Below are 18403 nucleotides of genomic sequence, written 5' to 3'. Positions count from 1 at the left end.
TCCTTTTAGTTCCCCAAAAGTTTCCAGAATACTATAGATAATTCACTGTAAGCATCCTGCTCCAGACCACAGTTCTAACGTTTTCAGTGTTTCTGAGCCGAGCGTCGTCTGCTTGATTGTTTTCTGCAGTTAAATGCTGAACTCTGCATCCCTGCCTCTGCACTGATGGCTGTGCTCTGTGACAAATCAGAAGTTTGTTCTGCTTCGTGTTTGACCCTTGTGCTATCCTAGGCACTTCAACATTGGGAGTTGGGTCATCTAGACCCACTAGACAGTGCTCTGAATCTTTTTTCTTCAGTGATTTGTGATCTTCACTGGTGTCCATGGATTACATGAAATCTATCCACCTTTATCCACCTTTGTCATGGTAGGGAGAACATGTCAATGTAAGGGGGGGGTCATCTAAGATAGCACAAGGGTGAACAAAAGCCTCACACCTGTATTGTGTAATGGTGGTTGAGGTGGGGTTGGGGGGGCTGCTTCCTGTCCATCAGGCACAGATGAGGAGCATGGTTGCAGTCAAATACAGTGATGTTTTTACTGTACTCTGCTAAAAATGAAACAGATTCAATTTGGAGTTGGGAATTTTTCCTTCTTTTTTCTCTTCCTTCTGCTGAGGTTTATGCAGCAAAAACATTACAGAAGATTTGATCTGAATAAATACATGAACTATTTCTGACTCGGCCTTGAATTTAGAGCATCATTTTACTGCGCTGCTCTGAAAATCCTGTTTTGGGTGTTTCTAACATACTCTTGTGGCATTTTTCTGATGATAGACGACATATATCAAGAAAATTAAGCTTCAATTTGCATTCAAACCCTTTACATCAGAGTAAATGAAGCCTCACATTCCTTTCTGTTTGGAACGTGAATAAGTCCTCTATAAATTAGTTTCACTGAAACAAAACCCAAAGTTCCAGAATTGACGACAAACTGAAACAAGCTGTTGGATCAGTGTTACCCAACCCTGGTCTTCGGGAAACACCGTCCTGCATGGTTTCCATGTTGCCCCGCCTATGCACACCTGATTCATCATCGGGCTCTGCAGAAGCCGGACAATTCATCAAGTCATCAGAGGCAGGCGTGTTGTAGCAGGGTGGGATTAAAAAAAATGCAGGACAGTTTCCCGAGGAAACACCGTTAGATGATGAGAAGATGAATGTTCCTTGTTTTTCGGAAACTCCGCCCTCTCTCACCCTCTCCATCTTGCGGTGCAGCTCCCTCATGCTGCTCTCCCACTCCTGCCGCTCTCGGCTGAAGCGCTCCAGGAGCTCTGTCCTCTCGCGGCTCCACCTCTTCTCTCCGTGCTGCAGCTTCCAGCGGAGGTCCAGGGATGTGCTGTGGCTCTCGGCCAGAATGCGCCGATGCTCCTCGCGCTCCTGCTTCAAGGCCCGCTCGGGCTCCGGATCGACCTCCCCCCCCTGCGCCTCGCCCCGGGCCTCCTCCTCCAGCTGCTCAAACAACAGACACAGAGGAGTCACTGCAGTGAAAAATGACAGAGGACACTCTGAGTCTGTTCATTTATCATGTTTGTAGATGAAGGCAAAGTCAAATCAGCAGCAGCAACTTCCAACTCAAGAAGGTCACTTTTACAAGTTTGTTCATGTCGTTCTCCAAAGAAATGTTATTAGACTCTGAGGTGCTGATGATTTTGAACATTTGTTCAGTTTCTAGTCAAATAACCTGATTAAACGACCAAATTCTCCAGCAGGAAATGTTTCCATGAAATTTTGAAAGCGTTTTACAAAAACGTCTTCCACTACAAACCTGTTTAATGTAGCAGCAGGTCTACTGTCAGTCATTTCAATGTTGTCTAAGCCAAATTTCAAATGCATTGTCAAACAAGCCATTCTTTTTCTACGCATGCCTTCATTTAAGGAAACAAAGGTTCATTTCACCAGCAGGTTTTAAAAAGAATGAGCAGCGGCTGTGAGGCTGAACCACCCAACACCAGACGCAGAAAAATGCTGAGCTGGGAGAGACGTCCTCTGCTCTGATGGGCTTCCTGAAGCCCATTTCTGAGCGCATAACCAGAGGGAAGCAGAGTGGAGCAAGAAGAGGGCTCCACATGGCCTTATCAGACAAAACTAAGCACATTAGTTCCCTCTGCAGCCCTCGCTGAACTCTGCTCTGCTGAAGGACTCAAGCATGTAAGAGCCTCGTGGATTAAAAGCCGGAGAGTTGAAAAGATAATCTGCCGTCTATAGTTCAAGCCTCCTAATTGGTTTAGAGATGAGAGTTTTTCTTCTATAAGATACAGGACGCATCAAGAGGGACTGTGTCTTTGCGGCGTCTGACTGGAAGCAGTTTTTCTCTGCATTGCTGGTGGCAGAAATCCGGGTCTCCTGACTTTAAAGAGGTAAAAACATATGACGGTTCAATCAGGCTGAGCAGGAAATGCTTTTGTTTTTCTCTATGCCAGCAGCTTGGGGGTTCAAACCAGTGACTACAGACTGCCTGAAAGCAGATTTTCGTTTGCTTCCTCTGTAAAGGCCAGATTAACGCAGCAGAAGCTTTGTCCAAAACAAAAGGAACCCAAAGAACAACCTCCAACAATGTCTTACGATGACCAGAAGTATTCTTTCCAGATCCAAATGACATTTTCTGGTTCCACACAGCATGAGGCCTGTAGAGTCTGAGATGAAGCTCTCCAGATCTTTTGCAAAAATGTGAAGGATGACTTTTTACTTTGTCAGGATTTCCACTGTAAGGTGTTTTGCACACTTTCAACCACTGAATAAAGTCACTTAGTCATGAAAAATTCACTTTCAGAAGTCTCCAAAATGACTAAGATCAAGAAACCCAATCTATTCTTTGCACATCCCTCATATTCACAAAAGTAGAGCCTTTCTCAATTCATTCTGATGTGAACTCGGAATATCAGGCAACTAGAAAGTCCAACATCTTCATGTTGTGTGATTCTGGTCTCCGTCTGACAGACTTCTGGTTCATCTGCAGCTTAACTGAACAGAACGACGACAGGCTGCCGAGCAGAAAAAGCTCAACGGCTACAAGTTTCAAACTCATTTCACTGAGAGAAAGTCCACTAAAGACCTCCCAGTGTGGGAGGAAGAGGCCTCACCTCTCTGGAACTGTTTTTAGAACAGAAACATCTTCACAACTGAAGTCAAGTTTCACTAAAATGTTTCTAAATGTTGTTTTTAAAGACAGAAATGTGGCTTTTTTCCTTTTCTGGATCCCAAAGATCTCCCGTGCCCACTGAATTATTGCTGATTTCATGGGGGAAGTTCCTCCGCTGTTTCTCCGCTGTTTTAGAATCATAAACTAGACTCTAAAGTGTTTTCACACCAAGAGCATTTTCTTCAAGTGCTTTGGAACCTGCCAGTCCTTTCTTCAACCATCGTTCACAGACTTCAGTCCTCCAAAAATGGTCAAATTAGGTTGTCTCACGAAACACAATTTTCTTTTTCAGAATTGCAAATGTTTTTTCAGAACAATAGTTGCTAGGATACAATCTCTGTGATGCCGGGATGCTAATATACTCTCAAGCATTTTGTGAAGCTGTTCACAGTGTCTTTGGTTGAGTCAGATGGGCTCATCATACTGTATCAAGCTGTCAGACCTCCATGGGTTAGGACTGAGCAGCAACAGCAAATCCAACCCAGAGCTAAAGATTCTCAGAAGAAATGGTTAAAGTCTGATTTCTAGACATTTCTTTGTCAGATGAGAGCTGCATTAGGAAACAGCTTTGACTCATATCAATGTTGCTGCACCTTTTACTCAAGATGTAGCTAAACATGAAGCCAATAAACATGAAAGCTTTTTTTTAGATGGACTTCCTGCAACATGTTTCTTGTCATCCTGCAGCTTAGTGGGAGAGGTGGCGCTTCTCCCCACAGTTACGGGATCTGTTCCTTTAACAGTGGACGCTGAGACGCCATCTGTACCTGAGCAACCTGGCACCTCATCTCTGTCCACTTGACCTCCCAGGCGGCTTTGTCATTGGCGTAGGACTGCTGCAGTTGGCTTCTCCTCGTCTCCTCCTCCCGCAGCACGTCCAGCAGCTCCTCCAGGAGCGTCCGCACGGCCTGCAGGACTCGCCGGTTCTCCCCAAACTGCAGCCGCAGTCAGACCAAGCATTGACCAGAAAACAGCACAAGAAAACATCCATTAGGCGCTGAGCATCAACTGCTTGAACTGTTTGGTGGTCAGGAAGTCCATCAAAGATCAATATATTGATTGGATTTACATAAATATTTATACTGTTCTGTATTGCTTTCATTATTGTCTTTTATTCTTATATTTCTTTGACATGATGGGCACCTTTAATTTCGGTCGTGGTTCTTTTATGATGAAATAAGCATTTTATTCTATTCTATCAGTTCTGCTCTCTGTTCCCTGAGTGAGGGATTTCTGCATGCATCCTAAATGAAACCTTGCACAGATAAACGAGACGTTCATTGAAGCTGCAACAAAAAACAGCTGGGATCCTTCTGGGGGGAGCTTGCAGGCCCGACCGGACACAGCCAGGCTTTCAAGTGACTGTCATCACCTCGAGGTGTCACTGCAGCGCTTTGGGCTCCGTCAGCTATGGAACACTGTGTCAGACGCCGAAAGCTCCGCTCCGGCGCTCCAATCATTAGCTTTCCACAGAAGCAGAAATGAGCGGGACGGGCTTTTTTCCTCCTAATGTCACAAATGGAACTACTCAGCTTGACTTATTGAACAGAGCAAAAAGGTTTCTGTGCACACGAGTGTCAACCGCAGTAAAATGAGTAAAAAGGTTGAGTGCAGATGGAGCCTTCCTGTCAAAACGTTGCATGAATTCTGATCCAAAACGCTGACATTCTGTTTAATATTTGAATATTTCCATCAGTTTTACACTGACAGGAGCTCTCGAGGACCTTGGCAGCAAATAGAACAGTATAAAGTTGAGAAGCTGATGGAGTTTGTAGCTTTTCAAACATTTGCTGGGTTGTGGCCGTATTTAGTTTTGCTTTTCCCTTTTCATTCCGTGCTTTGTGTATTTTATTTTTATCAGAGTGGGACTTTGTTGTTTTCGTGGATCTTTGTGTGTCTCTGATTGCTTTCAGGTGTGGTGCTGGAAAAGGTGTGGCTCCCGTTTGGAGCCAAGCGGATGGCGGCAGCCTTTAAAGGCACCATTTGGACCTACAGCCTGAGAGAAGGAAGCTTTGCTGCAACCTGCCTCCACTTGGCGCTCTTCTCCACCTGTTCTGTAGTTTGTGTTGCACTTTGTAGTTTTGTGTTCAGGCCCACTCTGTGTAGTCTTTTGTTTGGTGTAGTTATGTTTCAGTGAAGCTGAAGGGGTGAACCGACATTTTCTTTCACGTTTTCTCCTGTTTATGTTAGTCTAGGGAGGTTGGTGCTTTGTCATTGATTTCCCTTTTCTTTATTCAAAGGTGAGATTTCAGATTTCAGTTAGGTGGTTTTTATTTGTATTTTTTTGGCCTTGGTTCACCCTGAAGCCTTTTTCCTTTGCCGTTTAAGTTATTATTTGTCATATATTAATTTGTAAATACATGTGTTACTTTGTATGGTGACAGTCATTAGGTGGTTTTTCGTAAAGTGAGGGCAAAAACACCTTTCATTTTATGCTCCTCTAGGTCCCCTAAACACAAAAAGGGGCATAAGTTAGATAAAAGAATAAGTGAAAGATTTCTTGTCAGCAGCTTAGAGATGTTCACGGCTGTGACGCATCACTCCGCTCTTTAAAACCCTCTCAGCATTCCTGATTCACGCACGGTTTCACTCTATCAACATTTCTGTCTTTTCTTGTTCAAAAAGTGGAAAATATTTTCAGGTTTGCAGAAATCAGTTTAGTCCGCGGCATGATTGTTTGTAACAAGAGGGTAAACGAAGACCGAATAAAGACGTTTGTGGAAAATTCCCACCGCTAATTTCATTTTACATTTTGGAGTGGAGAAGGAAGAAACTTTCCATTTAGTGGAGGAAGATCCTCTTGAAGATGCTCTGATTATTGGCAGTCACATCAATCAGTTTAGCTGAAATTTCTGCAATTAACATGTTTGGATTTAATTTGAAAAAAAAAATCATATTTCTAAGTCTTAAGTATGAAGATTTAAAAGAACCAAATGGCTTTAAAACGACAAATCAAATTCTCTATGAACAAACCAAGAACCAGGAAAGTGCTGATGGAAAGTCCCATTTCTGGTCCTCCTGAAGACATTCTACATGCGATCATTTATTTACACCACATTCCTCTAATGTGAAAAGCCACTAAAGGTGGTGAGTGTTTACTGTCACAGCAGGCGACACCCTTCCAGGTACATTATTTATGTGATTGCTAAACACACTTCAGCTCACGAGCAGCATGATGGAACTGTGAGGGATGAGTGGGGATCTTTCCCGCTTCGGTTCTCTCCAAATCTTCCCAGAAGTTTTGGGGAGACTTTTTGACACGCTGTAACCTTTCTCCACCTGCAGGACGGCTCTGCTGTGCTGCACTTTTGTGTCTGATCACACCTAAAGTGACAAGGTTGAGAACCCCCAAAACCTTGACAAAGTCGAGCATTTAGGGTTACCTAATAATGCATCTCAGACAGAGTGCTCTCACCCTGCTTTCACTTGAACAAGCAGGTAAAGTGGTCCAGTGAGAGGACAGATCTCAACACATGCTGTAGCAGAAGCTCAAACAAAAAACCCACATTCATTAAACACATCATGAACATACACTCACCAGCTCCTTTATTAGGTCCACCTTGCTAGTACCGGGTTAGACCTCTTTCACCTTCAGAACTGCCTCAATTCTTGGTGGCATAGATTCAACTGGAAACATTCCTCAGAAAGGTTGGTCCATGTTGACATGATAGTATCACGCAGTGGCTGCAGATTTGTTGGCTGCACATGTTATGGGTCACCCCCCATTGGTGATGTTTTTTAGGTTCTGGTTTACTGTGGCCTCCACCTGAGTTGGCTACAACAAACCTACAATTATCTAATCTACGGTAGCTTCGTTTTTTAAGGACGGTTCATTCTGTGTTTGGTTTTGGAGCGTCTTCTTTGCCGTGTCTTTAATTCAATTTTATTTCTATAGCCCAATGGTACAACAATAGTCGTCTCAGTGGGCTTCAAACAGGTAGTTTGTGTAATAAACATGAATCATAAAGAACACAGAATTCAAGTCATACAATTCAATAAGTGATAGCTATCCTAAACTTGACATCCCTGCCCTTAGACCCTCCTTCTCGGTAAGGAAAAACTCCTAAAAAACAAATGGATTCCGGATTCATAAATTCGGCTTTTTGATTGGATGTGTTTGAGTCCTGCTGCTCCTGGGTTTATCCTTCCTGACTAACCATGACAGCACATTCATGATGCCAATCTTTCGTTCCACCACATCACAAAGGTTCTCTATTGCAGTGTTTTTCAACCAGTGTGCCGCGGCACACTAGTGTGCCGTGGGAGATGGTCAAGTGTGCCGTGGAAAATTGCCCTCATTAACTGATCTAAAAACATTAACCATCTCCAGGAAATCAGCTCTGTGTTCATCCAAACAGGTCCTGATAAAACACTGAGTAGTTAGGAATATGAAAGATCATAAAATACTTATTTCTTTGTGTTTATTTGATTCTATTAAAGACATTTTGATAAGAATGACGGCACCGCGATTTACCTGCAGCTATAACTGTTTTCTGAAAAGTCCCGCAGCTTTTACTGTCTCCACGACTCCACCAATCATTCTTGAAGGCTAAATCACATGTCATCAGTCTGACCAATCAGAAGTGTTTAAAGTCTAAACTTCCTTGTTCCAATTTAGCTCATAACTCACTCAGTTCCAACAAAAACACCAGCTAAAGCTCGTCTTTAGCGGTGTAGCTTTCCACAGAATCCGGTATCAGACCGTGGAACAAGTGAACAAAACCATGAAACTCAGAGACGCAAGTGTTTCTGCCGTTTTCTCGCCGTATTCACACTACATCTCCCATGATGCATTGGCTTAAAGGGACAGCGCCTTAGCGTACAATGAGTCGTCCTTGTTACACGGATTGAAACCACAACGAACATACAGTTTGTATGTACCTTAACTTTTATTACATCTTTTAGAAAAAACATCTGCAACTTCCTGCTTTTTCTGCCACAATTATCACAAAAATGCACGTCAGATTGCGGGGGGGGGGGCCTGTAGATCAAAACAGACTATGAGTTTCTGCTTTTTTGGGGGGGGGGGGGGGGGTTGCACGGTGTGCCGCGGGATTTTTGGCAAGGTTAAAGTGTGCCGTGGCTCAAAAAAGGTTGAAAAACACTGCTCTATTGGGTTGAGATCTGGTGACTGTGGAGGCAGTTTGGGTCCAGTGAACTCATCATCATGTTCAAGAAACCAGTCTGAGATGAGTTCACCTTTGTGACATGGTGCCTTTTCCTGCTGGAAGTAGCATCAGAAGATGGTACACTGTGGTCAGAAAGGGATGGACATGGTCAGCAACTATACTCAGGTACAAGTCCATGCTCAACTGGTACTAAGGAGCCCAAAGAAAATATCCCCCACACCATGACACCACCACCACCAGCCTGAACCGTTGATACAAGGCAGGATGGATCAATCCTTTCATGTTGTTGATGCCAAATTCTGACCCTACCATCCGAATGTGGCAGCAGAAATGGAGACTCATCAGACCAGACAACGTTTTCCCATCTTCTATGATCCAGTTTGGGTGAGTCTGTGTGAACTATAGCCTTAGTTAGCTGACAGAAGTGGTACCCGGTGTGGTCTTCTGCTGCTGTGGTCCATCTGCCTCCAGGTGGGAGATGTTGTGCATTCAGAAATGCTCTCCTGCAGACCTCTATTGGAACCAGTGGTTCTTTGAGTTCCTGTTGTCCTTCTATCAGCTGGAACCAGTCTGGCCATTCTCCTCTGACATCTGGGATCAACAAGGCATTTCCGCCCACAGAACTGCTTTTTTCCCCTCCGGGAATCAAACTCTGGATTCCTGCATGGTAGCCTCTCACCTTACCAACCGAGCTACCCAGCCGATATTTCCTCTTTTTAGGTCATCATTCTCTGTAAACCCTAGAGATGGTTGCGGGGGAAAATCCCAGTAGATCAGCATTTCTGAAATCCTCAGACCAGCCCGTCTGGCACCAACAACCACGCTATGTTCAAAGTCACTTCTGTCATCTTTGTTCTCCATTCTGATGCTGGTTTGAACTGCAGCAGATCGTCTGGACATTGTCTACATGAATTAAGTTGCTACCATGTGATTGGCTGATTAAAAATTTCCATTAATGAGCAGTTGGAGAGGTGTGCCTAATAAAGTGGCCGGTGAGGGCACTTTTATGTCAATAAAAAGCATAAAACTGGGTGCTCTGATAAAAAAGTCTGCCTCCAACCAGTGAAGTAGGTCAAAATCTACGTATTGAGCCAAGCGGCTCTAGTGAACGGCTGCCAAACAATCATTTGATCTCTAGAGTGAAGAACAGGAAAGTTAAAACAGACGAGCCGCTGAAAGCTCAGTTAATAAATTAATCTCTGAAAATGTTTTTTAAAGCATAGTTTTTCGGTGGAGCGTCCTCTAAACTCCTTTTAATTCACTACTTTTTCAATATAACTGACTTTTTAAAAAGGTAACGCTGTAGTGTCAGCTTTTTTAGTTTTGCAACGACATTGCAGGAAGAAGAGCTTGACTGGGTCAAGTGTTGCTGGTATGATGCATCAGGTGCATCATTCAGAATGTGAAAATTATTTAGACAATAATCTGGAGTGTAAGGTGTTTGCACGTTTGAAAACTACTACATTCTAGTTTTGACCTTCAGCTCAAGTCAAAGTTTTCACTTGATTAAAGCAAATATTATAAAAATCCTTTTTATTATTTGTGGCTATTTGTGGCTTTTAGTAAGGTTTTGCTTTATTTATTGCATATCACTGTTTTATATCTCCATGTTTCTCTATTTTTAGGCAGCTTTTTGTGTTTATTTTGTATTTGCTTTTTGTGCAAAAGAACAAAGAATAAATAAAACTTCCATTCAAAGTAGTTTTGCGCGTGTTGAAACAGTAGTGCGACAGCGCCGGATGGGAGGTACCTGTCTGGGATGAAGCAGGTGTGGATCATGTGACTGCAGAGGGGTGGTGGGCCTGCTGTCAGGGGTGTCTCCTGCCGTTTGTGGAGAACATAGTCCGTCGTCTCGGTCCGACTCCCCCTCCGCTCGCTCCATTATGGCTCCCAGCTCCTGGAAGCCCTCCAGTTTATCCGCCTGCAAGAAGACATACGGCCGTTAAAGACAGAATTTCTGCACAGTCTGTGAGCTTCTTTTCTGAGCATCTAGTCGTGAAGAAGCAGAGAAGACACTGGATGAATGTCTGCTCCAAACCGGATGACTGACGTGGAAAATATTTTAAAAACATTTTAATTAGGACTTTCTTGAGTGGGAATCAAGAGATTTGACAAAAGGTCTGCTGGGTCCCAAGATCATTTCAAGGAGATGCGACAAGTGTGGCGTGAGGCTTGATCTGGTTCCTCTCTGCTGATCCATCTGTAAGCACAAATCGAATTTTGCGACAGGATGCTGAGCAAATGATCGGTTGAGTCAGGAAACAGAAAATCATATTGAGAAGAAGAAGCTGCAGTAGAGACTCACATTAAAGTACTCATCCCAACATAGATAAATACTTCAAATGTTGTTAGGCGCTGTCACAGATTAATATTGCACCATAGAGCAAAGAAGGTGTGTGCAGCACTAAACAGCGGGAATTTAATGGGACAAGGAAACCTGCAGGAACTAGACCTCCATCTGCAGGAAATTCAAGGTAAAGGCGTTCAGAGGAGGCCGACCTGCGCAGCCATCTTTCCTTTGAGAGGAGAAAAGCTACACCTGAATTCCACAAATGATGTGCAATCATGGAGCAGCAGCGAATTTAACGAGAAACCACTGCTGAATCAACGACTCATGAAGCTGCTCAATCAGCCAGCCAATTACCCATCAGTCCTGCAGCCGCTCCACTCCTCCTGCAACAGTTATCCCTCAAGGATGGGAAGTCTTTCAGGATAACAAACTTGTTTGCTCCCGTTTTCCCAGCTTCCATCTGGTTCCCAGAAATGTACCTTTCAGCAAGCATCTCTGAGGAGACGGCTCATAAGCTATCTGCTGATTCCATTAAAGAAAATGAGAAATTGAGAATTGCATCCGGGAAGCACTCAGCAAGTCCAGGTCAAGGGTCATGGAAGGACTCATCCGATCCTTCCGCACATCGGTGCATGACTGTAAAACGCCAAAACTTGATGATTCTGCTGTTCTTAGAGTCTTTGCAGCTCGTCTTTGCTTTATTTTCTTTCAGCCGAGTTTCAGCAGCAAAAGTGTTTCAACATTCGTTCATATTTTAAAGTGGAAAACGGCCTCAGATTGCCTTTAGAATGAGCCAGTATCTAAATCAGAAGGATGCACTTCTGCTCCAGGGCTAGAAAAAATAAATAAATACCGGTAAATCAAAATTTGATTGTCTTCTAGCTTCACTGTGATTCATCAAATCAATAATTTGCAGTTTCCTGTATTTTTTAGAGAAAACAGAACCTCGCCTTGATCCAACAGGTTCAGCTTCCAGCATCACCATGACTCTCTGCTGGAGCAAAGCAGCTTTAGACGATGGATGGATGGAAACTTTTCTGTTCATTTTTGAATGTTAGAATTCCATTTCTTAGTAACCACTTATATAAAAACAGTGTTGAACCGTGAAGCAAACTGGATGATAAAAGTGGATCAAATCAAATAAGTTTAGTATTTTTGGGAGATTAAAGAAAATGTTCCAATGACAATGCCGATCTTCAGGCTTTTTTCAGACATGTCATTCAGAAGAGAATCTGAAGAAACAAATGTTGTTCCGATTCAGCATTTGGAGCTTAAATCCATCCCAGGTTAGAATGATGAAGAGAGTCTGGAGAAAACGTTGGGATGGAGGGACGCATCTCACCTCTGAGTGCGCCGTCTTGTCTGCCGAGTCGTCTTTGCGGCCAAGCCTCCAGTTGGTGAGAATGGCTCTGAGCTTCATGTAGAAGATGATGGTGTTGCGTCTGAAGAGCCGAACCTCCTGCTGCATTGCAGCTCTCTCATGAGTCCAGGGTATGTCCAGACTTTGAAGACCCTGAAGCTCCAAACCTTCTCGCTGCATCTCCAGACGCAAACATCCATCCTCCTGCTGCAAAAAGAACAAAGAGGTCATCAGTCCACCAATCCATCAATCCACCAATTCACCAATCCATCAATCCATCAATCCATCAATTCACCAATCCATCAATCCACCAACCAATAAATCTATCAATCAACCAATCCATCAATTTATCAATCCATCAATCCATCGAATCTACCAATCCAAACAATTCACCAACCCATCAATCAATCAATTCAACAATTATTCAATACATCAGTCCATCAATTTATCAATCAACCAATCCATTAATCCATCAGTCCACAAACCCATCAATTCACCAATCCATCAATCTACGATTTCATCAACTCAACAATCCATGAACTCACCAATCCATGAATTCACCAATCCATCGATTTATCAATCGACCAACCCATCACTTCACTAATCCATCAACCCACCATCCCATCAATTCAGCAATCCATCATTCCACCAATTCATCAACCCATCCATCATAGAATTCACCAATCCACCAATTCACCAATCCACCAATTCATCAACCCATCAATTTTAGGAATCCATCAATCACTCAATCCACCAATCCATCAATTCATCAATCCACCAACCCATTAATTCACCAATCCACCAATTCAGCAACCCATCAATCCATGGATTCACCAATTCATCATTCCATCAACCCATTAATCCATCAATTCATCAACCCATCAATTTTACCAATCCATCAATCCACCAATCCATCAATTCATCAATCCACCAATCTATGAATTCACTAATCCATCAATCCACCAATTTACCAATCCATCATTTCACCAATACACCAACAAACATTACCAGAAAAGATCATAAAACATCAAATAAAAAGACGTACAAAATTATCACCGCTATCACAGATCAGCCAACATTTTGTTGTGTTACTTCAAAACAGGCTTTAAAGAAAGAGGTAAGACTGATAAAAAGAAGCCATAATACAGATAAAAGTAAGAATTAATGCTGAATCTTTCATCCGAGCATCTCTGTTCATCTGCTTTTGATGGGCAGAGTCCTGTACCTGCAGCAGAGAGACCGCAGCCTCTCGATCCTCCGCCGTCGCTTTCATCCTTCGGTCGTGCTCCAAACGAAACTGGACGTCAGGAGAGTCCCGTAGCTGAACCAACAGAGCGCACAAACACAAACAAATGGAGGTTTCTTCACATACTCCAGCACAAAAATCAAAGTCTGGACTTTGAATTTGCTGAGTAAATGTGAGCTTTTGTTGATATTTAGAGCACAACTAAAAGTCAGAGTTTATAATCTTTTTTTATGTAAATTCTCACTCAATGAAGTACCTTTCCCAAAAAATGAACAAAATCTTTAAAAATCAAGCAAAACTTCAACAACTTGAACAATTATTTCTAAATAAGAAAACAGTTCAGTTCATCAAACTAGTAGAAAAATAAATTTGGACTAAATAGATTTAAATCTTAAACTATTGCTAATCCAGATGAAAAAACATTTAGGCAACTGTATGAAAAAGCACATTTATATAGTTAATTTATAGTTTCTTAATTCTTGGATTAAAGTCAGAATTATTAAAAAAATAATAATTTTCCAGTAAAATATAACACTTTAAAAGAAAAAGAAAGAATTCTTGGATAAACGTACTAAAATATAATTTTAAAGTTTAGGATCAGTACACTGTTTTTAAATCAATATTTACAAATAAAATAACATTAAAAAATGGAATAAATAATAAAAATAGAAGTCTAGTTTACATTTTGGAAAAGAAAAAACTGTCAACATCCTGCGGCCTTGTTGTTTTCGACAGTCAAAATCTGTAATTATGCAATCAGTTTTCTTTTAAAACCTCAAAAAAAAAAAACTTCTGGAACAAGTTGCATAAAATAAATGCAGGGAGGTTAACAGAGGGAACATGACTGTGGCTGTGAAACGGAAAGATATCCCTTCATCCACAAAGTGTCGGCTTCTCCAATTTTGGAGACTGCAGCAGTTTCTGGCCTCTGCGCACCGTTGGGATGAATCCGTACACTCCAGCAGTAAGCCGAGCTCGTCATTGTGAGCTGGCCCTGGATCGCTTCCCCGTCAGCCCAATGTCAAATGCAAATCATGCTTGCAGGGCATGCAGAGCTAATCCGGCCAGCCTCCTTTCCCGCCTATTCATTTCATCTCACAGAAACGGTGCAGTAGAAAGAAAAACAAACCCACATGACTGTAGTGGCGTCTGCACACCGCCACCGCCGCCGCCAGGGCTCCACTTTACATAACAGCCCACAGTTCTCCATGAGAACATAAGGCTGCAATTATAAGCCACAGTGTCCTCCAACTACACGGCCGCTCTATTAAACAGTAGTCGCAGGAGGATTTGAGAGGTTTATGCTGGAGCACTCACCTATTAAACGTCCCTGTCTGTTTGTAAAGTGTGATTACACTGTGGATCTGTGCAGGCTGTTCTATAACGTGAAATGTGCTGAGTCGACTGGTGACAGGGCATCGTTTCAGGGTTCAACACCCAGCCTACTCTGACACAACGAAGGAGCATCACATCCTCACGTCAGGTCTACATTCTGCGTCAAAAGCTACACGCCGTCGCTCCTCAAACAGCTGCAAACCGCTCAACGGGAAGCCACAAAATGATAACACGAAAAGAAAAATAGAACATGGCAATGAAAGAAAAAAAATAAGCACCACAAGCTGTGAGAGTGGATTTCAGTGTGAAATAAGAGAGTGAATGAGGTGAAACTGTTCATCTCCATGAGGATGCCCTGGACTGAGTGGCTTTAAAAAATACTAACTCCATTCTCTATAACGAGAGAAAAAGGCCAAATCAATTAATTGTTGATATAATAATTGAATTTGTCACACAGATGGACACATTCTAAGAGCATCGCTGGGCTGATCTGTCTGCTAAGGTTATGATGAGACATGCAGGCCGTTTCTGTCAGCGGTCGTGTCTTCTTTAGAAGAGCTTCATGTCGATCACTTTGCAGACTTTTGCAAAAGTCAAATCAAAAAAATCAAAGTGAAACAACTGCTTTGAGCAACTTTTGAGTTAAAGCCTGCATGGCTTCAGCAATGATGTCTTGAAACGTTTTTGCCGTTTCCCTTCACAGCCTGCTTTGACTGCCCTCTCCTCTGAAGGCGTCGGGGTCTCCAGCAGTTACACGTAAACAGCGTCCATGTCAACACCTGTCCAGATTCATGCTTTAGGTTGGCAGAAGGCCCACACAGCCACAGTAGAAGGGAGATGAAGGAGGCACTGACCTCTATTCTTAAAGCCAGGGGCCTGTGGTACCTAGTGAGTCCCGCGGCTCCCCTGCCTTGGGCCTGGCCCCCACTCTGGCTTTGGCTCTGGGGCTCCACGCCTCGCTCCTGTCCTAGACGCCACTCCAGCTCATCCCTCTGAACGGACTGTGAGTGACGTGGAGGGGGACGGGGGGCGGGGGGTGGCGGAGGGAGGGTGAAGGAGGCGTGGACAACAGGTACCGGATACAGGGTGCAGGTTGTGGCGGCGGTGATGTTGGGGGGGAGGGGGGGGGAGATATGTGAGGTGATTTGTGGACAAAACAGACAAAATACAACAAACGGTGTGAGGGGGGTGGTGGAAAAAAACAGCGAGGAAGGGGGGGGGGACAAAAATAATACTGAAAATGGGCAAAAAATATAAGCAAAGGAGGGGGGAAAAATCAACTAATAGACTAGATGGAGAAGAAGAAAGAGAGCTAGAGCATGAAGAAGAGCGCAAAGAGAAAGACCAACTTAAAGAGAACGCCGTATGAGAGAGATGAGACGAGAACGAGAATGAGGATGAAGAAAATCATGGGCTGAAACATCTGGCAGGAAACACAAAGAGGAACAAAGAGAGGGAACCGGGGGAAAAGAATGCAAAACACCTGTTATGAAGCGCATGCGATGAGGGATCCATGAGTCCAAACCAACAGCGGAGAGAAACCACTGCAAACTGAAGAGCCACAGCGACAGGAGCCGCGTTACAGAAGCACTTCACCAAAGACACCTTTTAGGATCAGCTTTCATCTTCAGAGGCTTTGGTCAATGTGTGACGTGGCGGCACGCCAGCTGCTTCATTTAGGACACTTAGTGAAGTGCAAACTCCGCTGACCAAAGGAGTCGGTGTTTTCTTTAGTCTATAGAAAACTTTCTATAAAGCAGCTTTTGATCACATGATTGGACCTGTGTTAGTTTGATCAATAGATACAAACACAAGCTGCATGAGTGCAATGAAGAGGAGTTAAAAAAACAAGAATTTTCTGAACAAAAATAGGTAAGAGGTGTATGACGTAACCCAGGACAGCCCCAACCCTGTCCTCAGCAAAAAGTAGTACACTTAAAGTATACTTGATTACAAGTATTGCAAGTATACTATAGTAGACTGTGTACATGCAGTGTAGTAAGTTTACTAACTGAATACTTTTTCACACTCAATTGGAATATATAGATAGCATATAAAAGGTTCATATAAAGTCTCCTGCCTCACTTTTTAGTATAGAAAGTATACTTGTAGTATACTTAAATAGACTAAGTGAAGATCTCCCTGCTGCAGGTTACCTGATCAGGTGTGAATCAGAACAAGGAGCCACCTGAGTCAGCTGATCAGCACAAAGCAGCGATGAGAGAACTGAGAAACAGGCCGGGGGGTCGACCTCCAGGACCAGGTCAGCCCTCATGGACCCTGATGTCATAATTATTGTGCATCAAATGGATTTTAATTGGGCAGATTTGTAGGCCTGTTTAGAGTCTGGATGTTTTCAGAGGAAAATGAATTAATTTTTTTAAATTCGGTACCATTTGAAAGATAACGATTGGCTTTTTGACATCAGTCAGAATTCAGCTGAAAAAAAACAAAGGCTTTTAAGCTTTTCTATAAGTTGAGCTACTTAAAGTACGATGAACATTTGCAAAAGCAAAACAGAATTAAAGATGATTTTGTTATGTTTATCTGACTGCCTTTGCTTCCATTTTGACTTCAATGTGAAAGTGTAAATAAAGTAAAAACATGACTCCTGCCTGAATGTGATCATGTTATCATATAATTTCTGGAATAATGTCTGAATGTAATAAATAAGCACTTCAACTTTGTTTTTATTGATAATTTTGTTACTCAGACGTTCAATAAATGATCTGCGCTTGGACTGATAAACTAAAAATAGAAACAAAATAGAAGTTAAGAACCAGATTATGGTCGCTTTGTATTAATATAAAGGTAGTTAGGTTAAGCATAACAAAGGTGAGACCCTCCAACTCCATTTCAAGCAATTCATTGAACTTTTGGACAAACTCCTTTTTAGTGGATTCATTGTGTCACATGATATATGTAGAAGTACAGATATGCTAATTTATGATTATTATATTGACATCATGGAGATGTATCTTCAACTACTTCCAATTTTTTTTATCCAAGTAACTCTTAATCCTCCAAAGTTTGATCATTTTATGTACAGCTATAAATCACTTATGTTTGTCTTGTTTAGTATTTTTGTTTCGATTGCTTGAAATCAACCGATTCCAATCCAGAGCCGTGCTGACAGACAGTTGTCATGTTTGTGAGCTGCAGACTGTTTGTGCTGGGTTTTTTTCTGATGGTTTCTTCACAGAAAGTCTACCGTCAAAACGTTGTGTCGAATCTGAGTACATAAGTATGGAGCCCCCCAGATGCCAGTGGTTTAAAAAATAAATAAATAAATAAACCGTTCCCAAGGATTCATGTGCTCGAACTCTTGTGCAATCGTGCACGTTTGCACAACAGTTCGAGCACAATTGATGAATCCGTGGGCACAGTTTAGTAATCTGTGTGCACGCTCTATCAGTTTTTTTTTCTTTTCCCCCACTGGCACCTGGGGGGCTCCGTACACAAGTCAGAAACGGTGATAAATTACAAAAGTGTAAAATATTAGATTTAAGTGATTTCATAATGTTGCAAAATAAAACAATGTTTTTGCAGAAATAAAATGTCTATGTTTTAGTAAGGCTAAACTAGACAGAAATTAGACAACAATATAAACGTGAGTCACTGTAAAAGGATCGTTAAGGTTATTTTTTATTTTAAACTATAGTAGTTTTTTAATAGAAACTTTGAGGGACATTAATCTGCACCAATGTGAACTCTTTTAGACTGGAATCTGCTTATTTTGCCCTTCCTAGCTGGTCTTTACTTTGTAGAGTGTGAGCTGATGCTACATCAGTAACAGTACACCACCCAGCTTCACCCGTGAGTTTCTAGGCCGTGTTCTCCAAATGTTTGAGGACCTGTTTGTGTCAGGAGAGGCCTGCCTGATGGTGCAGCACAGAGATAAT

At 42.4% G+C, this 18403-nt stretch overlaps 1 protein-coding gene across 7 annotated transcripts in view; it reads right to left on the bottom strand.

Moving 5' to 3' along the window:
* Positions 1–18403, bottom strand: part of mtcl1 (microtubule crosslinking factor 1) — a 62252-nt gene that overhangs the window by 14606 nt on the left and 29243 nt on the right. For 6 of the 7 annotated variants that reach the window (XM_023965336.1, XM_023965337.1, XM_023965339.1 and 3 more), the window contains exons 6-11: positions 15356–15502; positions 13146–13241; positions 11903–12127; positions 10021–10191; positions 3909–4076; positions 1197–1451 (exon numbers count right to left, since the gene is read on the bottom strand). In XM_023965336.1, coding sequence (XP_023821104.1) covers positions 1197–1451; positions 3909–4076; positions 10021–10191; positions 11903–12127; positions 13146–13241; positions 15356–15502 — 1062 coding nt within the window. The remainder of the gene's footprint in view (positions 1–1196; positions 1452–3908; positions 4077–10020; positions 10192–11902; positions 12128–13145; positions 13242–15355; positions 15503–18403) is intronic. The other variant, XM_023965338.1, reaches the window with a different exon arrangement.

The sequence above is a fragment of the Oryzias latipes genome, chromosome 17 (genome assembly GCF_002234675.1).
Source record: "Oryzias latipes chromosome 17, ASM223467v1".
Taxonomy (NCBI): Eukaryota; Metazoa; Chordata; class Actinopteri; order Beloniformes; family Adrianichthyidae; genus Oryzias; species Oryzias latipes.
Note: the sequence above shows the minus strand (reverse complement) of the source record. Positions and strands in the feature narration are given on the sequence as shown.